The sequence below is a fragment of the Mustelus asterias genome, chromosome 8 (assembly GCF_964213995.1).
Source record: "Mustelus asterias chromosome 8, sMusAst1.hap1.1, whole genome shotgun sequence".
In the NCBI taxonomy this organism is placed as follows: domain Eukaryota; kingdom Metazoa; phylum Chordata; class Chondrichthyes; order Carcharhiniformes; family Triakidae; genus Mustelus; species Mustelus asterias.
This window is the reverse complement of record NC_135808.1, coordinates 811,163-837,979: the sequence shown is the minus strand read 5'-3', so window position 1 is coordinate 837,979 and position 26,817 is coordinate 811,163. Positions and strand designations below refer to the sequence as shown.

General features: G+C 51.8%; 1 protein-coding gene across 1 annotated transcript; it reads left to right on the top strand.

The window, feature by feature from the left end:
- The first annotated feature begins 2,187 nt into the window (after positions 1–2,187).
- Positions 2,188–16,644, top strand: tcf19l (transcription factor 19 (SC1), like). The gene is made up of 3 exons (XM_078217240.1): positions 2,188–2,711; positions 11,393–12,173; positions 16,194–16,644. Exons 1-3 carry the CDS (start codon positions 2,423–2,425, stop codon positions 16,447–16,449), a joined length of 1,326 nt encoding a protein of 441 aa, XP_078073366.1. The 5' UTR covers positions 2,188–2,422; the 3' UTR covers positions 16,450–16,644.
- Positions 16,645–26,817: the final 10,173 nt, after the last annotated feature.

The window sequence follows — 26,817 nt, the reverse complement described above, 5'->3', positions numbered from 1 at the left end:
ATCTTTCATTTCAGAGGGCATTTGAGAGTCAATACATTGCTGTGGGTCTGGAGTCACATATAGGCCAGACCAGGTAAGGATGGCATGTTTCCTTCCCTAAAGGACATTAGTGAACCAGACAGGTTTTTACAACAGTCGATACATGGTCATCATTAGATTTTATTCCAGATGTTTATGAATTCAAATTTCAGTATCTGCCATGATAGGATGTGAACCCAGGTTCCCAAAGCATTACCCTGGGTCTCTGGATTCTAGTCTATTGGTGATACTACTGCCACCACCTCCCCAAATGCAGGATGTGCCAGAAACAATATGCAGGGGTACGGGGGAAAAGGCAGGTGAATAGCACTAAGTCATGATGCTCACCTGGAGAGCCGGTACAGACGCAATGCACCACAACAATTGTGCCATCATGAGTGCAAATTGGCTTTCGCACTTCCTGCATTTCAACAGTATCTACATTTTGAAAGCACCTTGATACTTCCTGTTTGACTTTGGAACTCTTGGCCCCTGAATATCTTCAAGGCGGAGGTAGGTGGATCCTTGTTAGGTGAAGGGATCTATGGTTATCATAGAATCTACTTCAGATGGCAGAGTATTATTCAAATAGTGATAGACTGGGAAATGTTGATGTACAAAGGGACCTGTGTCCTTGTACACCAGTCCCTGAAAACAAGCTTGCAGGTACCACAAGCAATTCGGAAGGCTAAAGGCATGTTGACCTTAATTACAAGAAGACTGAGTACAGGAGCAAGGATGTCTTACTCTAGCTGAGGTGAGCCCTGGTGAGACCACACTTGGAATATTGCGTGCAGTTTTGGTCTCCTTATCTGAGGAAGGATATGCTTATCATAGAGGGAGTGCCATCAACATTCACCAGACTGATTCCTGGGATGGCAGGATTGACATATGAGGAAAGGTTATATTGACTGGGCCTGTATTCACTGGAATTTAGAAGCTTAAAAGGGGATCTCATTGAAACATTTAGAAAATTATGACAGGGCTGGACAGACTGGGTACAGAGATGTTGCTTCCTCTGTGAACAAGGGCTCATAGTCTCAGGATATGGGGAAGACCATCTAGAACTGAGGTGAGGAGAAATGTCTTCAGTCAGAGGATGGTGAACCTGTGGAACTTTCTACCACAGAAAGCTGTGGAGGCCAAGTCACTGAATGCATTTAAGGAACTCGATAGATTTCTAGACTCAGTCAAGAGATAGAGGGAGAACATAGGAGTATGAAATTGAGATGGAGGATCAGCCATGATCATGTAGTATGATGGCTTAAAGGGCTGAATGGCCTACTCCTGCTCCCAATTTTCTAGGTTTCTGATAGTGAGACTAGGTTTATATTCCAGATATTTATTGAAATTCCTGGTGGGATTTGAACCTGTGAACCAGGAGCATTAGACTCGGCCTCTGGATTGCTAGTCCAGTGACATTACAGTCATTTGGAGAGCTGGTGCAACCATGATGGGCTGAATGGCCTTCTGTGCTGTAACAACTTGATGACTAGACTCAAAACATTCGCACTGTTTCCCTCTCCAGATCTGCAGAGACTTTTCAGCACTTTCTGTTTCCATTGCCTCCTTGATAGAGATCAGCTTATTCAGCAGAAATGATTGGACCTTTGGACTCTGTCGACTAATTGTTACCTCTACTTCCACAGTCTCATCAAGTGATGGCTGGAAATATCAAATAAAAACAGAGAATGCTGGAAATACTGGAGAAAGAAAAAAACAAATAGTGAAGGTTTCAGCTTGCTGAACTTTGGTCAGAGCCTGACATCTTTGTGTGAGCTGCTCTGACAGCTGTGCCTGGCATATATGTCCCTCCTCCCAGGAAGGCGGGTGCCTGTATCAAAGATGGCCGCACACACTGGCCTAGAAAGCGGCTTCACTGCGCAGTACGCAGGCCCCGGAGGGCTGGGGGCGCACGCGCGCAGTGGTCGGACGCCAGCCGGAAATCTCGCGAGCTCAGAAAGACGCCGCTCCAGCGCGCGCCAATTTTCAAAGGCGCTTCCTGTAAACAAGGGCAGAGGAAGTGGGGCTCGCCTCGCGCAGTCAGCTGTTGCTCTGGTGGCTCGAGAGGCGCGAGTTGCCGGAGCACCGCAACGGCCGGAGCTCGAGACAAAACAGCCGGACCCTTCCTCACGGCAGGAGCTCGGGTTTTGATGACGTTACAATCGGACCCTTGCCCATGGCAGGAGCTCGAGTTTTGATGACGTAACGGCCGGACCCTTCCCCACGGCAGGAGCTCGGGTTTTGATGACGTTTCAATCGGACCCTTGCCCATGGCAGGAGCTCGAGTTTTGATGACGTAACAATCGGACCCTTCCTCACAGGAGCGCAGTTTTTGATGACGCAACAATCGGACCCTTCCCCACAGGAACGCAGTTTTTGATGACGGAAGCTGGCGGGGACGATGCTGTCGGAGGTGCAGCCCTGCCTGCAGCTGCTCCGCATCGGCCCCGGACCCAACCCCAACCCTAACCCCGGGAGCGGGCAGCCCCCCGCCCGCGACCTCTACACCTTCCTGCCCACCGGCCAGCGCTGCACCTTCCGCCTGGGCCGCCGGCCCGACCTGACCGACCTGTGCCTGAGCTCGGGCGACCGGGCCGAGGAGCTCATCTCCCGGGTGCACGCCGAGCTGCAGGCCGAGCGGGGGCCGGCCGGGGAGTGGAGGGTGCACATCGTGGACAGGAGCACCAACGGTGAGGGTCTTTGGGGGGGGGTTTACTGGGGAATTGGGGGGTGGGGGGGTTACTGGGAATTGGGGGGTGTTTACCGGGGAATTGGGGGGTGTTTATCGGGGAGTGGGGGGGGGTTTACCGGGGGATGGGGGGTTGGGGGGGTTTGCTGGGGGATGAGGGGCTTACTGTGGAATTGGGGGGGTTACTGTGGAATTGGGGGTTTACTGGGGGGTGTGGGGGGGGGGAGTTTACTGGGGGGTGTGGGGGGGGAGTTTACTGGGGGGTGTGGGGGGGAGTTTACTGGGGGTGTGTGGGGGGAGTTTACTGGGGGTGTGTGGGGGGAGTTTACTGGGGGTGTGTGGGGGGAGTTTACTGGGGGTGTGTGGGGGGAGTTTACTGGGGGTGTGTGGGGGGAGTTTACTGGGGGGGTGTGGGGGGAGTTTACTGGGGGGGTGTGGGGGGAGTTTACTGGGGGGGTGTGGGGGGAGTTTACTGGGGGGGTGTGGGGGGAGTTTACTGGGGGGGTGTGGGGGGAGTTTACTGGGGGGGTGTGGGGGGAGTTTACTGGGGGGGTGTGGGGGGAGTTTACTGGGGGGGTGTGGGGGGGGTTTACTGGGGAATTGGGGGGGTTTCTGGGGAATTGGCGGGGTGGGGGGGTTACTGTGGAATTGGGGGTGTGGGAGGGTTTAGTTGGGGGTGTTTACTGTGGAATTGGGGGGTTACTGGGGAATTGGGGGGGGTTGGGGTTTATTGGGGGCTGGGGGGGTTTACTGGTGGGTTGGGGGGGGTTTTACTGGGGGGTCAGGCAGGTTATACTGGGGGGTGGGACGGGGGGTTTACTGGGGGGTGGGTCGGGGAGTTTACTGGGGGGGTGGGACGAGGGGTTTTACTGGGGGGGGTGGGACGGGGGGTTTTACTGGGGGGGGGGTGGGACGGGGGGTTTTACTGGGGGGGGGTGGGACGGGGGGTTTTACTGGGGGGGGGTGGGACGGGGGGTTTTACTGGGGGGGGGTGGGACGGGGGGTTTTACTGGGGGGGGTGGGACGGGGGGTTTTACTGGGGGGGGTGGGACGGGGGGTTTTACTGGGGGGGATGGGACGGGGGGTTTTACTGGGGGGGGTGGGGGGGGGTTTACTGGGGGTTGTGAGGGGGGTGTTTACTGGGGATTGTGGGGGGGGGGTTACTGTGGAATTGGATGTGTGGGAGGGTTTAGTTGGGGGTGTTTACTGGGGAATTGGCGGGGTGGGGGGGTTACTGGGGCATTGGGTGTTGGGGGGCTAGTGGGGAATTGGGTGTTGGGGGGTTATTGGGGAATTGGTGGGGTTTGGGTTTTATTGGGGCCTGGGATGGTTTGCTGGGGGCTGGGGGGGGTTTACTGGTGGGTTGGGGTGGGTTATACTGGGGGGTGGGACGGGTTTACTGGGGTGTGGGGGGGGGGTTTACTGGGGTGTGGGGGGGGGGGTTTACTGGGGTGTGGGGGGGGGGTTTACTGGGAGGGGTGGGGGGTTGGTTTACTGGGGGGTGTGGGGTTGGTTTACTGGGGGGTGTGGGGTTGGTTTACTGGGGGGTGTGGGGTTGGTTTACTGGGGGGTGTGGGGTTGGTTTACTGGGGGGTGTGGGGTTGGTTTACTGGGGGGTGTGGGGTTGGTTTACTGGGGGGTGTGGGGTTGGTTTACTGGGGGGTGTGGGGTTGGTTTACTGGGGGGTGTGGGGTTGGTTTACTGGGGGGTGTGGGGTTGGTTTACTGGGGGGTGTGGGGTTGGTTTACTGGGGGGTGTGGGGTTGGTTTACTGGGGGGTGTGGGGTTGGTTTACTGGGGGGTGTGGGGTTGGTTTACTGGGGGGTGTGGGGTTGGTTTACTGGGGGGTGTGGGGTTGGTTTACTGGGGGGTGTGGGGTTGGTTTACTGGGGGGTGTGGGGTTGGTTTACTGGGGGGTGTGGGGTTGGTTTACTGGGGGGTGTGGGGTTGGTTTACTGGGGGGTGTGGGGTTGGTTTACTGGGGGGTGTGGGGTTGGTTTAATGGGGGGTGTGGGGGCGTGAGTTTACTGGGGGTTGTGGGCGTGGGTTTACTGGGGGTTGTGGGGGGGTGTTTACTGGGGGGTGTGGGCGGGGGTTTACTGGGGGTTGTGTGGGGGGGTTTACTGGGGGGAGTGGGGGGGGTTTACTGGGGGGAGTGGGGGGGATTTACTGGGGGGTGTGGGGGGGGCTTTACTGGGGGGTGTGGGGGGGCTTTCACTGGGGGGGGTTTACTAGGGTGTGAGGGGGTATAACTGGGGGGGTGTGTCAGGGGGGGCTTTACTGGAGGATGTGGGGGCGGGGGTTTACTGGGGGATGGGGGCGGGGGTTGTGGGCGGGGGTTTACTGGGGGTTGTGGGGGGGGTTTACTGGGGGTTGTGGGCGAGGGTTTACTGGGGGTTGTGGGCGGGGGTTTACTGGGGGTTGTGGGCGGGGGTTTGCTGGGGGTTGTGGGCGGGGGTTTGCTGGGGGTTGTGGGCGGGGGTTTGCTGGGGGTTGTGGGCGGGGGTTTGCTGGGGGTTGTGGGGGGGGTTTGCTGGGGGTTGTGGGGGGGGTTTGCTGGTGGGTGTGGGGGTTTTACTGGGGGTTGTGGGGGGGATTTACTGGTGGGTGTGGGGGGTGTTTACTGGTGGGTGTGTGGGGGGGGATTTACTGGTGGGTGTGTGGGGGGGGTTTACTGGTGGGTGTGTGGGGGGGGGGGTGGGGGGGGTTTACTGGGGGGTGTGTGGGGCGGGGTTTACAGGGGGGGTCTGGGGTGGGAGTTTACTGGGGGGTGTGGGTGGGAGTTTACTGGGGGGTGTGGGTGGGATTTACTGGGGGGTGTGGGGGGGTTACTGGGGGGTGTGGGGGGGCGTTTACTGGGAGGTGTGGGGGGGGTTTACTGGGGAATTGGGGGTGGGGGTTTACTGTGGAATTGGGGGTGTGGGAGGGTTTAGTTGGGGGTGTTTACTGTGGTGGTGGGGGGTTACTGGGGAATTGGGGAGGTGAGGGGGTTACTGGGGAATTGGGGGGTGGGGTGGAGGTGTTACTGGGGTTTGGGGGTTTGACTGGGGAATTGGGGCGGTGGGGGAGTTACTGGGGAATTAGGGGTTGGGGGGGTCACTGGGGAATTGGGGAGGTGGGACGGGGTTACCGGGGAATTGGGGGGTTTTACTGGGGGGTGGGATGGGGTTACCGGGGAATTGGCGGGTAGGGGGTTTTACTGGCGGGTGGGAGGTTTACTGAGGGGGTGGGGGTGTTACTGGGGGGTGGGGGGGGTTTACTTGGGGGTTGGGGGGGTTTACTGGGGGATGAGGGGCTTACTGTGGAATTGGGGGGGTGGGCGGGTTACTGGGGAATTGGGGGGTGGGGGGGGGTTACTGGGGAGTTGGGGTTACTGGGGAGTTGGGACGGTGGTGGGGAGGGTTTACTGGGGGTTTGGGGGGGTTTACTGGAATTGGGGGGGTGGGGGAGTTGGGTGGTGGGGGTTTACTGGGGATTTGGATAGGGGGGTTACTGGGGATTTGGGTGGTGGGGGGGTTTACTGGGGAATTGGGTGGCGGGGGGGTTACTGGGGAGTTGGGTGGTGGGGGTTTACTGGGGAGTTGGGTGGTGGGGGTTTACTGGGGAATTGGGTGGCGGGGGGTGGTTACTGGTGAATTGGGTGGCGGGGGGGTGTTACTGGGAAAATGTGGGGTTGGGGGGGGAGATGGAGGGGAATTCCTGGGGAATTGGGAGGGGGAATGAGAAGGGTCGGGGGTTTATTGCCAAGTGGATTGGGGGGTGATTGGTTGGATTGTTGAAGTGGAAACTTTCCTGCTTCTTGACTGTGATAGAAAAACCTCAACAAAGTTCGTTCCAACAAAACAACTAGTATTTATTTATGAAAGACTGCATGCAGCTTTGGCTGAAAACTTGAATTCAGAGAGCAGTTGGTACAACTTGCTAATTCCTCTTCAAGTCCGCAATTACACAAAGAATGAGTTCAGTATTTATACATAATCATTATCAGTTTGTGTGACCAGAGCGTATTCAGGAATTTGATCAGTAATAGAATCATAAGCAATGTCATTAATCATGGCACAACTTGCTCACCTCCTAGAACTCTTTGTCTCAACATTCATACCCTTATCTTGTCCTTTGATGTAACAGAAGATGGTCTGTGACTCCTTCATCTCTGACCTTATCTTGTCTTATTCATACAGCCCTAGGTTTATGAGGAGTCAATCTTATCAGGCCTTCCCGAGGTCGGGCATAGCTTGACCTTCTCTGTTCTTATTCATGTCTTAAGTTATGCGGAGTCAGCCTTATTAAGTCTTACAGGGGTCTGGCATTTTGAAATGGCTTTGGTCAGCCGTTTTTGTATTGTACCAAATAGTTGACCAATTTTCCCATCATGCTATTCCTTAGTTCGTACAACTTCACAGGATGTATTGGGCTGGGTTATGATTTTGATTTATTATTGTCACGTATTAGTATACAATAAAAAGTATTGTTTCTTGCACGCTGTACAGACAAAACATACTGGTCATAAAGAAGGAAAGGAGCGGTCACGTTGTTAGGAGTTTACTATAGGCCCCCAAATAGTAATAGAGATGTGGAGGAAGAAATTGCTAAGCAGATTATGGATAGGTGTGGGGGTCACAGGGTAGTTGTCATGGGTGACTTTAACTTTCCAAATATTGATTGGAACCTTTATAGGTCGAATAGTTCGGATGGGGCAGTTTTTGTGCAGTGTGTGCAGGAGGGTTTCCTGACACAATATGTGGATAGGCCGACAAGAGGTGGGGCCACATTGGACTTGGTAGTGGGAAATGAACCGGGCCAAGTGTTAGATTTGGTTGTGGGAGAGCACTTTGGAGATAGTGACCACAATTCGGTGTCTTTTGTTATTGCAATGGAGAGGGATAGGGCCGTACGGCAGGGCAAGGTTTATAATTGGGGGAGAGGTAATTATGATGTGATTAGGCAAGAATTAGGGGGCATAAGATGGGAACAGAAACTGTCAGGGAAAGGCACTAATGAAAAGTGGAACTTTTTCAAGGAACAAATGCTGTGTGTCCTTGATAGGTATGCCCCTGTCAGGCAGGAAGGAAATGGCCGAGTGAGGGAACCATGGTTCACGAAAGAGGTGGAATGTCTTGCAAAAAGGAAGAGGGAAGCTTATGTAGGGATGAGGAAACAAGGTTCAGATGGCTTGATTGAGGGTTACAAGTTAGCAAGGAATGAGCTGAGGAAGGGGCATGAGAAGTCCTCGGTGGGTCGGATCAAGGAAAACCCCAAGGCTTTTTACTCTTATGTGAGGAATAAAAGAATGACCAGGGTGAGGTTAGGGCCGGCCAAGGACAGTAGTGGGAACTTGTGTATGGAGTCAGAAGAGATAGGAGAGGTGATGAATGAATACTTTTCTTCAGTGTTCACCAAGCAGAGGGGCCATGTTTTTGAGGAAGAGAAGGTTTCACAGGCTAATAGGCTGGAGGAAGTAGATGTTCGGAGGGAGGATGCACTAGCAGTTTTGAATAAACTGAAGGTCGATAAGTCCCCTGGGCCTGATGAAATATATCCTAGGATTCTTTGGGAGGCAAGAGATGAGATTGCAGAGCCTTTGGCTTTGATCTTTGGGTCCTCACTGTCCACGGGGATGGTGCCAGAGGACTGGAGAGTGGCAAATGTTGTTCCTCTGTTTAAGAAAGGGAATAGAAATGACCCTGGTAATTATAGACTGGTTAGTCTTACTTTGGTGGTTGGTAAATTGATGGAAAAGGTCCTTAGGGATGGGATTTACGACCATTTAGAAAGATGCGGATTAATTCGGTATAGTCAGCACGGATTCGTGAAGGGCAAGTCATGCCTCACAAATTTGATTGAATTTTTTGAGGAGGTAACTAAGTGTGTTGATGAAGGTAGGGCAGTTGATGTCATATACATGGATTTTAGTAGGCGTTTGATAAGGTCCCCCATGGTCGGCTTATGATGAAAGTAAGGAGGTGTGGGATAGAGGGAAAGTTGGCCGATTGGATAGGTAACTGGCTATCTGATCGAAGACAGAGGGTGGTGGTGGATGGAAAATTTTCAGACTGGAGGCAGGTTGCTAGCGGAGTGCCACAGGGATCAGTGCTTGGTCCTCTGCTCTGTGATTTTTATTAATGACTTAGAGGAGGGGGCTGAAGGGTGGATCAGTAAATTTGCTGATGACACCAAGATTGGTGGAGTAGTGGATGAGGTGGAGGGCTGTTGTAGACTACAGAGACATAGGATGCAAAGCTGGGCTGAAAAATGGCAGATGGAGTTTAACCCTGATAAATGTGAGGTGATTCATTTTGGTAGGACTAATTTAAATGTGGATTCCAGGGTCAAAGGTAGGGTTCTGAAGACTGGAGGAACACAGAGATCTTGGGGTCCATATCCACAGATCTCTGAAGGGTGCCACTCAAGTGGATAGAGCTGTGAAGAAGGCCTATAGTGTGTTAGCTTTTATTAACGGGGGGGTTGGAGTTTAAGAGCCGTGGGGTTATGCTGCAACTGTACAGGACCTTGGTGAGACCACATTTGGAATATTGTGTGCAGTTCTGGTCACCTCACTATAAGAAGGATGTGGAAGCGCTGGAAAGAGTGCAAAGGAGATTTACCAGGATGCTGCCTGGTTTGGAGGGTAGGTCTTATGAGGAGAGGTTGAGGGAGCTAGGGCTGTTCTCTCTGGAGTGGAGGAGGTTGAGGGGAGACTTAATAGGGGTTTATAAAATGATGAAGGGGATAGATAGGGTGAATGTTCAAAGCCTATTTCCTCGGGTGGATGGAGCTATTACAAGGGGGCATAACTATAGGGTTCATGGTGGGAGATATAGGAAGGATATCAGAGGTAGGTTCTTTACGCAGAGAGTGGTTGGGGTGTGGAATGGACTGCCTGCAGTGATAGTGGAGTCAGACACTTTCAGAACATTTAAGCGGTTATTGGATAGGCACATGGAGCACACCAGGATGATAGGGAGTGGGATAGCTTGATCTTGGTTTCCGATAAAGCTCGGCACAACATTGTGGGCTGAAGGGCCTGTTCTGTGCTGTACTGTTCTATGTTCTAAGGAACGAGAGTGCAGAATGTAGTGTTATAGTCACAGCCAGGGTGTAGAGAATGGTCAACTTAATGCAAGGTAAGTTCATTCAAAAGTCTGATGGCAGCAGGGAAGAAGCTGGTCTTGAGTCAGCTGTCAGACCTGCTGAATCTTGTTTCCCACCGTTTTCCGTTCTAAATTTCAAATCTGAAGCATTTTATCCTTCTCCTGTTTGATGAGGTTGAAGGATGGTTTAAACGAGAGAAGGAAGGGGGTTGTAAGAAATCCGATAGATCGGGTAGTTTTAATGTAGGGCGTGGTAGAGTGGGAACAGGATTAAAGGTGTAAAGGTCGTCAGATGCCAATTGCACTCTGTTCCCTGATATAGCTGACACTTGAGGGAGAGAAATATGAGTGCTTTCTCTGCGATCAGAATATAAAACTGAGCGTTCTGTCAGTGCTTGTGACAGATGGTTCATTAGAATTTGAATATGAATTTGGGCTCCTGGTCCTCACTATACTGTACTTATTAAAAAGGATGTTTGTAACCTCAGAGTAATGAACAAAGATGTGAGCTTCCTTGCTGTGAGGCATAGGACAGGCACCTGAGATTATTCTTGTGTTCTTTCTGGGTTGTGTTGCTGGCAACCAGTGCTTAGCACTGCTGTCTCACAGCTCCAGGGAGCAGGGTTCAATTCCAGTTTAGGTGACTGTGCAAACTCCACACAGACATTCTCCCTGTGTCTGTGTGGGTTTCCTCCGGGTGCCCCGGTTACCTCCCACAGTCCAAAGGTGTGCAGGTTAGGTTGATTGGCCATGCTAAATTGCCCCTTAGTGTCAGAGGGATTAGCAGGATAAATACGTGCAGTTATGGGGTAGAGCCTGGGTGAGATTGTGGTCGGTGCAGGCTCGATGGGCCGAATGACCACCTTTGTGTACTGTAGAGATCCTAAAATCTGTAGTGCGTGTCCAAAGATCCTTGAAGGCAGCAGGATAGGTAGATAAGGTGGTTAAGAAGGTATGTGGGATAATTGCCTTTATTAACTGAGGTATAGAATATAAGAGCTTGGAGGTTATGATGGCGCTGTATAAAATGCTGGTTAGGCCACAGCTAGAGTACTGTGTGGAACTCTGGTCACCTCCATAGGAAGGATGTGATTGCACTGGAGAGGGTGCAGAGGAGATTCACCAGAACGTTGCCTGGGCTGGGGAGTTTCAGCTATGACGAGGCTGGTTAGGCTGGGGTTGATTTTCTTGGAGCAGAGAAGACCAAGAGGGGACCTGATTGGAGTGTGGATAGGGTGGACAGGGAGAAGCCTTTCCCCTTAGAGAGCTGAATAACCAGGGGGCACCAGATTTAAGGTAAGGGGCAGGAGATTTGGAGGATCTTGAGAAAAAAAACATTTTCACCCAGAGGGTGATGGAAATCTGGAACTTGCTGCCTGAAAGGGTGGTAGAGGTGGGAACCCTCACAACATTTAAGAAGCATTTAGATAAGCACTGGGAACACCACAGCGATACACAGCTACGGAGTGAGTGCTGGATAATGGGATTAGAATAGATGGGGGCTTAATGGCCAGCACAGACGCGATGGGCCGAAGGGACTCTGCTGTAAGACTGTATGACTAAAGCTCACGCTAACGGCTGTGTCGTTGTAGGTACTTTTGTGAATGACGTTCGCATTACCAAAGGCCAAAGGACGGAGCTTGCTGACGGGGATACGGTCACGTTTGGCCACCCTGATGCTGTGAACATCCACGAGGGCTCCTTGGCAAGTCAGCAAGACTCGGAATTCTACTTCCTCTTCCAGAAAGTCAGCGTCCGCCCAGCCGACTTTGACGCCATAACCATTCCCAAGGTCCGGCGGCAGTGCGGGTTCCGGCCAGTCTGCTCGACGGACAAGTGCATGTCTCCCCAGCGGGCACGGATCCGCAGCTTCACCAGGGCACCTGCCGCTTCCCGGGCGACGTTGATCCTGAACTCCATCGGGAGCATCAGCAAGCTGAGGTCGCAGCTTTTTCGACTGCACTCGGAGGGTGAGGAGAGGAGTCAGTGCGGCGATCCCTGCGGGGTGCTGGGGAAGTTCCAGCATTTCTCCCTGGGGGCCCGCCATTGCGGGAACAGCGCCGGTGTCGCCGCTCCAGCCCTGAAGAGGCCTTGCGACCGGCCAGTGACCAAGCACCGGCGGAAGACGGTTCACACTGTCCTCCCTGACCTGGAGCTGGAGGAAGAACTCCAGCGGTTTTCGATGGAGGTGCAGCAAGGCCGGCGGCACTGCAAGTCCGAGTCGGACCTGGATCCGGGTCTGTATCAACATTTGACTTTGGGAGTCCGGGCGCTCTCTCCCGACCAAAAGCCGACTCTCAAGAGGCATAAAGTGGAGCAGGAAGGACAGGTCCTGCCAGACTCGATGGCCAATGCACACATCACACCCACTGGGTGAGTTCCTGGGTCCATTCCCTGTGTTTAAATCGTCGCGGTCTCGCTATGCGTGAAACTAGGCTGTTTACCATCGCTGAGTTCTAGTATCTTGTATTGAAGTGAAACTTCCCTTTACCCAGAGAGTGACGAGAATCTGGAGCATGCTACAGCAGGGAGTGGTGGGAGTGTATGGTGACACAGTGGCTAGCACTGCTGCCTCTCACTGCCAGGGACCCAGGTTCAATTCCAGCCTCTGACTGTGTGGAGTTTGCATGCTCTTCCCGTGTCTGTGTGGGTTTCCTCCGGGTGTTCTGGTTTCCACCCACATTCCAAAGATGTGCAGGTTAGGTGGATTGGCCATGTCAAATTGCCCCTTAATGTCAGGGGGATTAGCAGGGTAAATACGTGAAGTTGCAAGGGTGGGATTGTTGTCAGTGCTGGCTCGATGGGCTGAATGGCCTCCTTCTGCACTTTAGGAATTCTATGAAACTTCAAAGATGCTTTGAGGGGAAAACTAGATGAGGACAAGAAGGCGAAGGGAATGAAGGATTATGGTAAAAGATTTAGATGAGGAAAGATGGGAGAATAAGCAGCAGCTTGAATGGTTTCCTGTGGTGTGTATTTTCTGTGACAGTTTTGGTGCCTTTCATCAAGGTAAATGTTTGTTCTTCATGTACAGCAAAACCTAGTTTTAGACTACCAGACAGCCATCACTGGCATTTGAGTTTTATAAACGGACACAGAATTCAAAACTAAAGTGGTAGCTTTATATTTGCACTGGACAAGGATTGGGCTGTGGATGGAGGATTGTGCAGTTTTGGCTGCCTGTTTACAGAAGGCCTTGTAGCCTTTGTGTGTTGTCGACACTGTCCGGAGAGAGGCCAGAGACGAGGAACGCTGGTTAAGATCGGAGAAGGGAGATGCTGGAACAATTTTCACTGGAGCGAAGAAAGCTGAGCAGCGATTTAATCAAAAGTTTCTTTTTAAGACTTGAGAAGGGTTTGAATTGGGTGGATCAGGGAATACGTTGGTGGTGGTGTAATCACTGAAGGTGTAAATTGACTTGGGGTAGTCAGTAACGGGAGTGGAGAGAAGTACAGAGATGTCTTTATTCACGAGAACAGGGAGCGCGAGACCACAGTGAGTAGTTGAGATAGGCAGTGTTCCTCCTATTTAAAGTGCAAGGAGATAAGCTGCTGAAGCAGTTAAACAGCTCTCTGGGGAAGGAGCGGGACAGTGGGATTAGTTTTGTATTACTCTTAACAAAGAATCACCACAGATGTGAGGGATGAATGGTTGAATGAACAGAACTGCATTAAAATGGAGCGTTCAAAATTGACTTCCAATCATAGAATGGTTATGATTCTATAGAAATAGGCCATTGGGTCCATTGAACCTGTTTCAGTTCCCTGTAAGAGCAATTTAACAAAGCTTTCCCTCTGCTGCTTCCATCATGGTTTTGCTTTCAGGTTTTACACCTCTCCCTTCAGGATTCCTTTGTCTTGACTATTATGCAAACTCTTCACAATTGATTTAACAATCGATTCCCAGACTATATTAAGATGGCACCAAACTTTAGGTTTACCTCTGAAGCCTTGCTTTCCCTCTGTAAATTTGGTTACTGTAGCTGTCTCTTTAACTCAGAACCCTTTTCTACTTTTCCATTGAATTCTCCTATACAGTACAACGTTTTGGTCTCTTTTCCCTTAACTTCAATCCTCCCAAGATATTCTTTTTGTCCCAATTTCCTGGTTGTCTGGACTTTATCTGGTTCTTTAGAAAGTCTGCTTTTTTGTGGCCCTCTTGACCTGTCCAGCCTGTATTCTGGCAAAGCTGAGAGATGTTCACTCCCTGACGTCCTATCTCTGACTGAAATATATACAGTTTAAAAAGTGTGTTTATTAGTCTCCGAAGTAGGCTTACATTCACACTGCAATGAAGTTACTGTGAAAATCCCCTAGTTGCCACACTCCAGCACCTGTTTGGGAGAATTTAGCATGGCTAATGCACCTAAGCAGTTTTTTGGACTATGGGAGGAAACCAGAGCACCTGGAGGAAACCCACGCAGACATGGGGAGAATGTGCAAACTCCACACAGTGACCCAAGCCTGAATTGAACCTGGGTCCCTGGCGCTGTGAGGCGGCAGTGCTAACCACTGTGGCCACTGTGTTGCCCCAACTAATAACTAAACTAATAGCCTTCCTACTCTAAAGGTGCCTCTGGTTGCTAAGGAATAACTTTATGCTTCTGCCAACCCATTTAATCAGGGTGCGAGTTCTCGCCATAAACCAGCTGGTCGCCTCCATGCTGTGGTACCGGCTGGTCCCTTTGACCCCCTCCCCCTGGTTTTGTCGCCAAGATCCAGAGAACCCTCGTGCGGTTCTTTTGGGACAATTGACTGCACTGGGTCCCTGCTGCGGTTCTGCATCTCCCGCTTGGGGAGGGTGGACGAGGTCTGGTGTGCCTTTGCACTCAGATAGCGACCTTCCGCCTCCGGGCCCTGCAGAGGTACCTTTACGTTGAGCCCCCTCCACGATGGTGTGCCATGGCGACGTATTTCTTCCGCCAGTGGCACGGCCTGAATTATGACGTGCAGCTCCTGCATATCGAACTGGGGCGTGCTTCTGCTCCTCCAGCCGTATGACTTCAGGTGGCTGGCGGAGAGGGGGGCTGTGGACGCCGGGGTGACCAGGATCGGGGACGTGCTGGATGGCGGAGGGGCGGGTTGGCTGGATGAGCCCCCGTGTGCTGGCTGAGCGCGCGGGGGTGGCCGTCCGGCGCGCGGCCAAAGCCATCCAAGATCTTAGGACAGCCGTGCTCGGTCCCCAAAAGTGCACACTATCTTGAGGCGGCGCATGCGTGCGGTGGGATCCGAGCGTTCCCCTGCTCGGACAGAATTCCACATTGGCCCAAAGCCTCAACCCCCCTGCTCGGGTGAGGTGCCCCACAGCATGAGCTGCCTCGCGGAAATGTCCTCGGTGCCTTTTTCTACCGCGCGGAGGCGCTTCCTGTGCGGGCTGCTGCTGCACACCTTCCACTACCGCATCCTCGCCTGTCGCCCAGATACACCTTGGCGGGCCTTGTTGCCGTCGGGCTGCGGAGGTCCCCAGCGGAGGTCCCTCTACGGAGGGGTCTCCCCCAATTACATCGGGGACCTGGGGTGGAGGGTGATGCATGCAGCAGTTCCACACAACCGTAGGATTCACTGGTTCACGGGCTCCGAAGTTTGCCCTTTCTGTGGCCTTGTGGAGCCCGTGGACCATGTCTATGTTGTGTGTCTTAGGCTGCACTCCCTTTATGTTTTCCTCAAAAGCCTTTTATTGATGTTCTGTTTGCACTTCAGTCCCACGCTCCTGATCTACGGACACCCGGTGCGGAGAGGGGAGGGTCGGGATGGCGACCTCCTCGTGAACCTGGGCCTGGCGAAACGCGCCATTTACCGGTCCAGGCAGCGGGCGATCGAGGGGGCCGTCCATCCTGACTGTCTGCCCCTCTACCGCGGCTACATTCGCGGCCGGGTGTCCCTGGAGAGGGAGCATGCGGTGTCCACGGGCACGGGTGACGCCTTCCGCGCCCGTTGGGCACCACAGGGGTTGGAGTGCGTTATCGACCCTAATAATCACATTTTAATTTGATGTTTTTAAGTTTCCTTTGTACTTTGATTTTTGTTCGGGCTGTTCCCCCTCCTTTTGGGGAGCTGCCCCTTTTACTTTGTCCTGGTTTAATTTGACTTTGTTTATTTGGTTTGACCTTAAAAGAGGCCAACCCATTTACTTTCCACACTGTAGCCCCCTCTAAACACAATAGAAGCACACTTGGAACTGAGCCAACACCCCAAACGTACAAACACCTTTGTCCAGCATGAATCTAACTATAGGTTTACCCTTCCTTACACACACAGTTTAACTGTACCTCTTTTCTAATATTTCCAAATACAAATGTAAATCCTATAAAACGATGCTGTGAATCACGGTTCTGAAAAGGGGGTAGGAATCACCCCCGCCGCACACCGACTGATTGTTGTGGTTCCCTTTCAGGAAGAAGCGAGGGCGACCCCGGAAACATCCGCTGGGTGCCATCCCGCTGGGGTCGGAGGTCATGTGCAAAGTCTTCACCCACACGCTGTACACGGCGGAGCAGTGTGCCGCTGAGCGGTGCCAGCTCCCCCAGGAGGACACGGTGGAGTGGGTGCAGTGCGATGACTGCGACGCCTGGTACCATGTGGCCTGCGTCGGCTGCAACTACACGGCGATGAAGGAGGCCTCGGCGGAGTTTCACTGTGGCTGCACGTAACAGCAACTCGGTCTTCCCAAGACCTCTGTCTTCCCAATTCTGCTTTTTTATTATTTTCCACAGCTGGGTGAGAGTGTCAGTCATCTCGTTCTGCTCTGCCGACCGGCCTTTTCCTCAATCGTCTTAATGTCTGGGAGTCACGCTGAATCGCCGACTTGCCTTTGAAACGATTCCTGTTTGGTGGAGTATTTTAACTGGCAGCTGAGTGAGCGGCAAGCTCGCGTCACTTGGTGGAGTCTCATGGGAGGATACACTTGACTTCTGTCGCTCGTACAGCTTGGACTTTGCAAAGTGCCTGCGGTTCTGATTGTTTGGGGGGGCGGGTGGGGGAATTGCAGGATCGGAGTACTCTTGTTTGCAATAAGCTACCTTTCACATGCAAACTGCCCCGAGTAGCATTCTCTTTTATAGTGTTCAGCAGGCATACTTCACAGGCAACCCTGCAGCCCACAATGGAGTGGCCAGCTTCTGTTATACCTTCATACGTGGAGGGCCAATTTCCAGCATTCATTGGTGTGGATCTGAACCATCGAGAGTACAGAAGCTCCTCGGAACAATCCGACGTTTGCCGCCCTTAACAACGCAACGTCCCGATATGGTCAAAGTCAGCATTGTTTACCAGGGAGGAGAATTAACCCCAAGCAGGAATCCGGTCCCCTCCCCCACCATCATCCCGTGCCTTAGTGCCGGAAATTGGCTTTGGGGTAAGGCATGGCTGCATGGACGGGTGGAGTATTCCCAATCCAGGAGTGCGGCACTTGGCTGAATCCACGCCCGGTGGTACCTCAACATGACAAGAGGGTATCTCTCGGGAGTGGTTTCTAGCCGGAGGCTTTTGTGGTAAATGTCATTTACCCGAGTTGATGCTCGGGGCTTCCTGGGGTTGGGATGGGAATGTGAGGGAGGAGGGATATTCCCTTCAACCGGGCACCTGAAGGAGTCGGAATAGGAGTGGTTAGGCCCCAGCTCTTTGTGACCAAGCCCAGTGAATTTCATAGACTCAGCTCTCCAACCAGAGCATGGCGGTACACTTGCAGCATCTTCCCATATCCCCCGGGACGTGCTGCCGCAGCCGGCAAAGGACTTTGGAAGGGCAGTCACTCATTTCTAGGCAAACAGTTTGTTTGCGGGTGATTTTACCTGCATTCCTGCTCCTTCCATTGTGCTAATCCCTCTTGGAATGATCTCTGGTGGGTATAGTTACTGACTGCCCTTGGGCTGGGTGATTGGACAGGTCGCGTGTAGCAGACCTTTCATTCTGGCGGGGGGTGGGGGGAGGGAGTCCGAATTGAACACTGGGAAGGAAAATGGGAGCAGAAATGACCAAGTTGTGATCCAGAATTCCAAAGGTGACAATTGCTGGTTGAATGGTGAATCTGCCATTAACACTTTCCTGCCAGAAGCGGAAGTGTTCATTTGAAATGATGCTTTTTCACAAGACTGACGGGAGAGGGTTTTGTATTCCTGGTGTACCACCATTCGCAATAATATCACCACCTTCCACAAGGGGCTTACAACGACATCGAATTCCAGCTTCCGACAGAACACCAATCTCGTCACAGCAATCTGCACCGAGTATCTTACCCAGGCCCCCTCCCCTGCCCTATCCCCGTAACCCACACATTTACCATGGCCAATCCACCTAACCTGCAGGCACAGGGAGAACATGCAAACTCCACACAGAGAGTGACCCAAGGCCGGAATTGAACCTGGGTCCCTGGCGCTGTGAGGCAGCCGAGCTTGCCACTGTGTCAACACTGAGTGAATTTGAACATGTGGTGGATCTGGAATTTAACCGCGTTGGAAATAACAGGTCAGTTTTGCCATAGCCACCAATTGTGTTCCCTAGTTATTGACTCCATCCCTCTCCCTGGTCACTGTCTGCACCAGGCTGTTAGGGTTCTAGAAAATTGAAACCAATACAGAAAACGCTGGAAATACTCGACAGGTCAGGTGATTGTGTGGAGTTCACTTGAAGCAACGTCAATCTGAAGCATTAATTATTTTTTTCTCTCTCTCCACAGATGCTACCTAACCTGCTGGGATTTTCCAGCACTTTTCTGTATTTAACTTCACTTTTTTACCTTTGCAGCTGCTCAAAGGGCGGCACAGTGATTAGCACTGCTGCCTCACAGCGCCAGGGACCCGGGTTCACTGCTGCCTCACAGCGCCAGGGACCCGGGTTCACTGCTGCCTCACAGCGCCAGGGACCCGGGTTCACTGCTGCCTCCCAGCGCCAGGGACCCGGGTTCACTGCTGCCTCACAGCGCCAGGGACCCGGGTTCACTGCTGCCTCCCAGCGCCAGGGACCCGGGTTCACTGCTGCCTCCCAGCGCCAGGGACCCGGGTTCACTGCTGCCTCACAGCGCCAGGGACCCGGGTTCACTGCTGCCTCACAGCGCCAGGGACCCGGGTTCACTGCTGCCTCCCAGCGCCAGGGACCCGGGTTCACTGCTGCCTCACAGCGCCAGGGACCCGGGTTCACTGCTGCCTCCCAGCGTCAGGGACCCGGGTTCACTGCTGCCTCACAGCGCCAGGGACCCGGGTTCACTGCTGCCTCCCATCGCCAGGGACCCGGGTTCACTGCTGCCTCCCAGCGCCAGGGACCCGGGTTCACTGCTGCCTCACAGCGCCAGGGACCCGGGTTCACTGCTGCCTCACAGCGCCAGGGACCCGGGTTCACTGCTGCCTCACAGCGCCAGGGACCCGGGTTCACTGCTGCCTCACAGCGCCAGGGACCCGGGTTCACTGCTGCCTCACAGCGCCAGGGACCCGGGTTCACTGCTGCCTCACAGCGCCAGGGACCCGGGTTCCATTCCTGGCCTTGGGTCACTGTCTGTGTGGGGTTTGCACTTTCTCCCCGTGTCTGCGTGGGTTTTTTCCGGGTGCTCCGGTTTCCTCGCACAGTCCAAAGATGTACGAGTTAGATGGATTGGCCGTGGGCTTACAGGGTTAGGGTGGGGAGTGAGGGCCTGGGTAAGATGCTCTTTCGGAGAGTTAGTGCAGACTAGATGGGCTGAACGACCTCTCCCTGCTCTGAGGATTCTCTGATTCTATTCAATGATTCTAAATGTTGCTCCTGGCATCTGGCTTTGAGTGCAGGACATGCTAATGCCACGTAAGTCTTCCCTTTCTGCTGGCTACATTTGACATGCATGGGGATGTAACTGACAAGGACATGTGTCCATATGAATTGGTTATCTTGTTGCAATGCTGCAAATTTCTGAGATACGGAAAGATGTGCTCTCCTGGGAAAGAGGAGGGAGCTTTGTTTCGAGTTTGACCACACGGGTACCTGACCTTGTCACTCGCAGCATAACCAGTGGATGTCCAAAATGTTCTGGTCACAAAACCTAAACTTTATTTGAGCGAGCAGGAGCGATGTTGTCTTCTGCTGTCTCCTGTGTGAGTGGAAGACGGTTTCTCCTGATGATGATCCAGCTCTCTCCGTGACCACGGCTGCAATCCTCTCAGCCTGCCTGCTGTTTCCTGACTGACTGTGTCTCTCGGAGCTAGTGCTGAACCCACTCCCTCTGATGGCCTTTCCCCCCTGATCCTCTCATCTCCTGGAGACATCCAGAATCGTGCTTTCAGCCGAGTGCAATCTCCAGAAGAACCAACAAAGGGAGTTAGATCAGCACCAATAGAGAGCCCTTTTGATGTGAAAAGTCACCGCACGCTCACTAAAATAAGCAAAGATGAGGTATATTTCCTTTTTACTTGTATATTCATTTTGTACATTTCCAAACTTTTGAAGCACTTAATTGTGGATCTTGCTGCATTTATTTATTCTAAGGGTGGCACGGTGGCACAGTGGTTAGCACTGCTGCCTCACAGCGTCAGGGACCCGGGTTCAATTCCTGGCTTGGGTCATTGTCTGTGCGGAGTCTGTACGTTCTCCCCGTGTCTGCGTGGGTTTTCTCTGGGTGCTCCCACAGTCTGAAAGACGTGCTGGTGAGGGTGCATTGGCCGTGCTGAATTCTCCCTCAGTGTACCCGAACAGGCGCCGGAGTGTGGCGACTAGGGGATTTTAACAGTAACTTCATTGCAGTGTTAATGTAAGCCTACTTGTGACACTAATAAAGAAACTTTAAAGGTATGTCACCAACTCCCTCCACACCCGAGGTTTGTTTGACCGTTACTGATGCTGATCACGTTTGCTGTTAGCCCCTGCCTTTTTTCAATAGCTTTCGAGGCAATTCCGTATGTTGTTAATTTGGCCGGCTGGGGTGGGGAGCTCGTGCTGGAGGCGAATGGGAACACTGAGCGCACTCGGCTGGCAATTGTACCACAGCCGCGCTTCCTCCTCCTCCAGGAAATGTGGAAACAAAAAACAAATCCAGCATGGGCCAAGTGTTCTGCCATCGTCAGGGAAGAAGCTGATGTGAAACCATCTCTCCATTCTCCTCCCCGTCTGCTGTTAGCTGAGACATGGCAAAATTGGCAATCAACTGCTCCCTCCCCCCCCCTCCCCCCTCCCCCCTCGCCCGCTGTGAGATCGGAAAATGGCCCCCAAGAGCAGGCCTGTCTCTGCACCATTACATTCTCTGCTCTTTCCCCTGAGACCCCCCCCCCCCCCGGCAAGGCTCTGAGACCTATCCTCCCCCGAGACCCTCCCGGCTCTGAGTCCTCGACCCCTCCTCCCCCGCGACCCCCGGCTCTGAGTCCTTGCCCCTGAGACCCCCGGCTCTGAGACCTCTTCTCTCCCCCCCCCCCCCCCCTCCCCCAAGACCCTCCCGGCTCTGAGTCCTCGACCCCTCCTCCCCCGAGACCCCCGGCTCTGAGACCTCTTCTCTCCCCCCCCCTCCCCCAAGACCCTCCCGGCTCTGAGTCCTCGACCCCTCCTCCCCCGAGACCCCCGGCTCTGAGACCTCTTCTTCCCCCCCCCCCCCCCCCCTCCCCCAAGACCCTCCCGGCTCTGAGTCCTCGACCCCTCCTCCCCCGAGACCCCCGGCTCTGAGACCTCTTCTCTCCCCCCCCCCCCCCCTCCCCCAAGACCCTCCCGGCTCTGAGTCCTCGCCCCCTCCTCCCCCGAGACCCCCGGCTCTGAGACCTCTTCTCTCCCCCCCCCCCCCCCCCCCTCCCCCAAGACCCTCCCGGCTCTGAGTCCTTGCGCTGTGTTGGTGCCAATTGAGGAAAAAGCTTTTCCAATGATGTGCGGGCTAGGTTGATTGGCCATTCTAAATTGCTCCTTAGTGTCCTGGGATGCATAGGTTAGAAGGGTTAGTGGGTAAATATGTAGGGATATGGGGATAGGGCCTGGGTGGGTTTGTGGTTGGTGCAGACTGGATGGGCCGAATGGCCTTTCTGCACTGTAGGATTCTATGATTCTTTCTCGAAACAAAGGTGTGTGGAGTTGGCAATTCATTCCATGAACTGGAAAATCAGAGCTCCCGTCAGGTAGATTTTAATTTTGATAATTGACCTGGTGGGTGGGTGACTCACTGCCACTGTGTTCGCCCTGGTCAGTGAAGCTTATTGTGAAATTTGCACATGACCTGTCAGCTTAAGCTGACTGACAGGTTCGAGATTACTTTATATTGCTTAGTGGAGAGGGAGGGAGCGGAGAGAATGCATTTAATTTTTTTCCCCTCCAGCTTGTGTTGCAATTAAACTCGAGTGTGAGGTTATTGCGCACAGTGCAATGTGACCCACCCCATCATAACTGGATCGTACTGTTGAGCAGGGCTGCTGGGGTGAATGGAGGTCCATTTCCAGATGGATGTGGCTGGGAACTGGCTCTGCTCGAGATTGAACCCCCTACCAGCTCCCTCTCTGCTGTGGTCTGACCCTCCTTGGATACGAGGGGTAGAAATGCCTCCTTCAGCAGTAGCTCAGTGGCTGTCGTTGTGAATCGAGTTGTGATGTTTCACTGGTGCTAAGCCTTGCGTTCTGTCTCTTTCTTTCCCCGCAAGTGGGGGAGGTGATGCTGAGATGACCACAGAGAGGATCCTGGCAGCAGGACTCACTGTGGGTCAAGTGTTTGATGTTCCTGAAGATTATTTATATTTGACAGTGAGAGATCTGCAATGCGGGCTTTGTGAATCAGTCACAAAGTGACCTGGGCCCTGGGCAGTCTGGTTTCCCCCACTCGCAGGTATTTAGCAAGGGGGGGACGGAGTCCAGTCCTCAACCTGAACCTTGCTCACTGCAAATCATGTTTCCTTGATGTTCCTCCTTCAAATCAAATCACTGCAAGCCTTAAAGGTAAAATAATAAACAGGAGGAGGGCAGTGTGGGGGGAAAGCTGTTTTTAACTTGCCCTCCTTTTCAAATAGGATACAATAGTATGTCGGGTGGTTTGTTTTTGTGTGTGGGATGGGGGGGGGGAAGGGATTATTCAGACGTAATCAGGATACTCTTTAACCAAAAGAAACTCCGCTATCAAACAATCAGTATATATTCTGGTTAGGCAAAGGTGTGATTTTTGTAACATGCTTTTTCTAAAAGAGGTTCTGGATTTTACTTCTTCTGTGGATTTTTGACTCTTAATGAAACCTGCCTTTATTGTAACTGTCTAAATATGAATTGTAGAATGGTTTTTACTGTATCATGCCAATATTCAATAAATTAAACTGCCAAAGGGTGTCTCTTTTTCCCCCTCCAGTCAACTTGATTTGATTTATTGTCACATTAGTATACAGTGAAAAGTATTGTTTTTTGCATTCAGTACTCCAAGGCCTGATTCTCCTCCTCGAGTGTAAACACTTGAACTATGCCTGAGGAACTGTATGTCAATCAAAGATTGCAGTTTTTTGGACGAGAGTGGGGATATTTGAAAAATTCTGCATGCGGAAAAGACTCAGATGAAGAATGGGAGTATTGGGTGCTACAATCCTATTTGTTGATGTTAACAGCTTACACCAACAGCAAAGATACCCTTTTTTGCCCTCGCCCAGCTAAGCAAGATGTGATTACAGTATTACCACAGCAGTTAAAAGAAAATTACTGTGGATGCTGGAATCGGAAACCGAAAGAGAAAATGTTGGAAAATCTCAGCAGGTCTGGCAGCATCTGTAAGGAGAGAAAAGAGCCGACGTTTTGAGTTCCGATGAGCTTTTTGGATAGTCAGAAGCTTTTTCCCAAGGTGGAAGAGTCAATTACTGGGAGGCATAGGTTTAAGGTGTGAGGGGCAAGTTTTAAGAGATGTACAAGGCAGATTTTTTACACAGAGTAGTGGGTCCTAGAACTCGTTGCCGGGGGAGGTAGTGGAAGCGGATACGGTAGTGACTTTTAAGGGGTGTCTTGACAAGTACATGAATGAGATGGGAGTAGAGGGATATGGTCCCCGGAAGCGTAGGGGATTTTAGTTAAGCTGGGCAGCACAGTGGGTGCAGGCTTGGAGGGCCGAAAGGCCTCTTCCTGTGCTGTAATTTTCTTTGTTCTTTGATGACCCTTTGTGGGAGATATTTATAAATATCTTAATTTATAAAAACCTGCTGAGATTTTCCAGCATTTTCTCTTTTGGTTACCACAGCAGTCGATTTGCAATAGTACTTCTTTCGGGCCTCCCCTTGATTACAAACCCTCTAGTGGGGTGGTGGTATGGCTTGTTTTAGAAACTCCTCCAGGATAAAATAAAACTCAAACTTGCCCTTTCTGGGCAAGCCATCCCCAGCAACTCACCCGAGTGTGTGACCAATCTCTGACATTCATTAATTTGCTGTGTTCCAATGGATCACAAATTGCACTTTTGGTCAGGCAGGTTAGAGAAAGAGGGAAGAAAGTGGATCAAAACAGTCAAGTGGGAATGGAAGACAAGTTATCTGAAAAGACCAAGCAGGATCACAGGCAGAGGGAGCCAGTGCAGGCACTGTAGATCAGATGGCTGTACAGTATTCCTGCTCAGTAACAGCTCTTATCAAGTTCACTGGTTTGATAAAGGATACTCTACAAACATCAACTCCTCCCTGTATTGAAACTTCCTGGCTGCAATATTTTCGTGCCTTTCTGGCTTCTACTTTGCAGTATCTGCAATTTTATTTTGCTTTAAGTGGGTATCTAATTTTTAAATCATAGCTGCCAGTCAATTTGATTTGTCATATATTAGTATACAGTGAAAAGTATTGTTTTTTGTGTGCTATAGTGCTCCAAGGATGCGGTGTTTTTGGATGTCCAAAAGGCGTTTGATAAGGTGCCTCACAAAAGGTTGCTGAAGAAGATTGGGTCACACGGAGTTGGGGGTAGGGTTTTAGCGTGGATTGGGGATTGGCTATCCGACAGGAAGCAGATAGTCGGAATATATGGGTGCTTTTCTGGTTGGCAGATGGTAACTAGTGGCGTGCCACAGGGATCGGTATTGGGGCCTCAACTATCTACCATTTATATAGACGATCTGGAGGAGGGGACTGAGTGTGGGGTAACAAAGTTTGCAGACGACACAAAGATAGGTGGAAAAGTGAATCGTGTGGAGGGCGTAGAAGGTCTGCAGAGAGATTTGGACAGGCTGAGTGAGTGGGCGAGGATCTGGCAGATGGAGTATAACGTTGGCAAATGCGAGGTTATTCACTTTGGAGGAAATAATAGCAAATTGGATTATAATCTAATTGGAAAGAAATTACAACATGCTGCTGTGCAGAGGGACCTGGGGGTCCTTGTGCGTGAGACGCAAAAACCCAGTCTGCAGGTGCAACAGGTGATCAAGAAGGCAAATGGGATGTTGGCCTATATCGCAAGGGGGATAGAATATAAAAGCAGAGATGTCTTGCTGCATCTGTACAGGGCATTGGTGAGGCCGCAGCTGGAATACTGTGTGCAGTTTTGGTCCCCTTATTTGCGGAAGGATATATTGGCCTTGGAGGGAGTGCAGAGAAGGTTCACCAGGTTGAGACCAGAGATGAGGGGTGTTGACGATGAGGAGAGACTGAGCAGATTGGGTTTGTATTCGTTGGAATTTAGAAGGCTGAGGGGGGATCTTATTGAGACCTATAAGATAATGAAGGGGCTGGATAGGGTAGAGGTGGAGAGATTCTTTCCACTTAGAAAGGAAACTAGAACTGGAGGGGGGTCAGTTTAGGACAGAGTTGAGGAGGAACTTCTACTCTGAGGGTGGTGAATCTCTGGAACTCTCTGCCCACTGAAGTGGTGGAGGCTACCTCGTTGAATATGTTTAAATCAAGGATAGATGGATTCCTGATCGGTAAGGGAATTAGGGGTTATGGGGATCAGGCAGGTAAGTGGAACTGCTCCACTTCAGATCAGCCATGATCTTATTGAATGGCGGGGCAGGCTCGAGGGGCTACTCCTGCTCCTAATGTTATGTAAGGCCTGATTCTCCCCCTCAATTACAAACCCTCTGGTGGGTCAGAACATTGTGACATTTGTGGCATTGTCAGAACCTTCCCTCTCTTCTAGATGACTTTGTTTTTGAAATACTATGAATTGCAACCAGGGTGACCAGTTCTGAGGGAAAAAAGTCACCCTGTTTTTCCCCCCCAGTACTTTCATCTCCAGTTTCCAGCATCCACGGTAGTTTGCTTTTGACACTCATTTTAGGTGTTGGTTGTGGGATAAATTTTGATCTGGACAGCAGGAGACCTCCCCTGCTCCGATCTGAAATAGTGTTGCTGGATTTTTAAAATGTTGCTAACAGCAGCAACAGATAGAATTTGGACCACGTAAAAGACTGCACCTCTGACAGAGCAGCACTCCTTCCGTGCTGCACTCAGTTACTAGCCGAGGGTTATATACTCACGGCACAACATGGGAGTGAGACAATGGCAGGGAAAGACTGCTACCCACTGAAGTGTAATTTGGGAATCACTGGTGCAGAAGGTGAAGTCGCATGGGATCAGGTGAGCTGGCAAAATGGATACATAACTGGCTTGGTCATAGGGTAGCAGTGGAAGGGTGCGTTTCTGAATGGAAGGCTGTGACTTGTGCTGTTCCTTTGCTGTTATAAATAATTTGGAAGAAAATATAACTGGTTTGATTAGTAAGTTTGCGGACAACACAAAGGTTGGTGGAATTGCAGTGATGAGAACTGTCAGAGGATACAGATCGGTTGGGGACTTGGCGGAAAGATGACAGTTTAATCCAGACAGATGTGAGGCAATGTATTTTGGAAGGTCTAATACAGATAGGAAATATACAGTAAATGGCAGAACCCTTCAGAGTATTGATAGGCAGAGGGATCTGGGTGTACAGGTACACAGGTCACAAAGTGACAACACAGGTGGAGAAGGAAGTCAAGAAGGCATACGGCATACTTGCCTTCATCGGCCAGGGCACTGAGTTTAAAAATTGGCAAGTCATGTTGCAGCTTTATAGAACCTTAGTTAGGCTGTACTTGGAATATAGTGTTCAATTCTGGTCGCCACACTACCAGAAGGATGTGGAGGCTTTGGAGAGGGTACAGAAAAGATTTAC

What these genes read in the sequence shown, in the direction of transcription:
- tcf19l (XM_078217240.1), top strand. Translation starts at nt 2,423, where the DNA reads ATGCTGTCGGAGGTGCAGCCCTGCCTGCAGCTGCTCCGCATCGGCCCC. An exon ending in CGTGGACAGGAGCACCAACG is followed by an intron (nt 2,712 to 11,392) that starts GTGAGGGTCTTT and finishes GTGTCGTTGTAG; the next exon opens with GTACTTTTGTGAATGACGTT. An exon ending in GCACACATCACACCCACTGG is followed by an intron (nt 12,174 to 16,193) that starts GTGAGTTCCTGG and finishes GTTCCCTTTCAG; the next exon opens with GAAGAAGCGAGGGCGACCCC.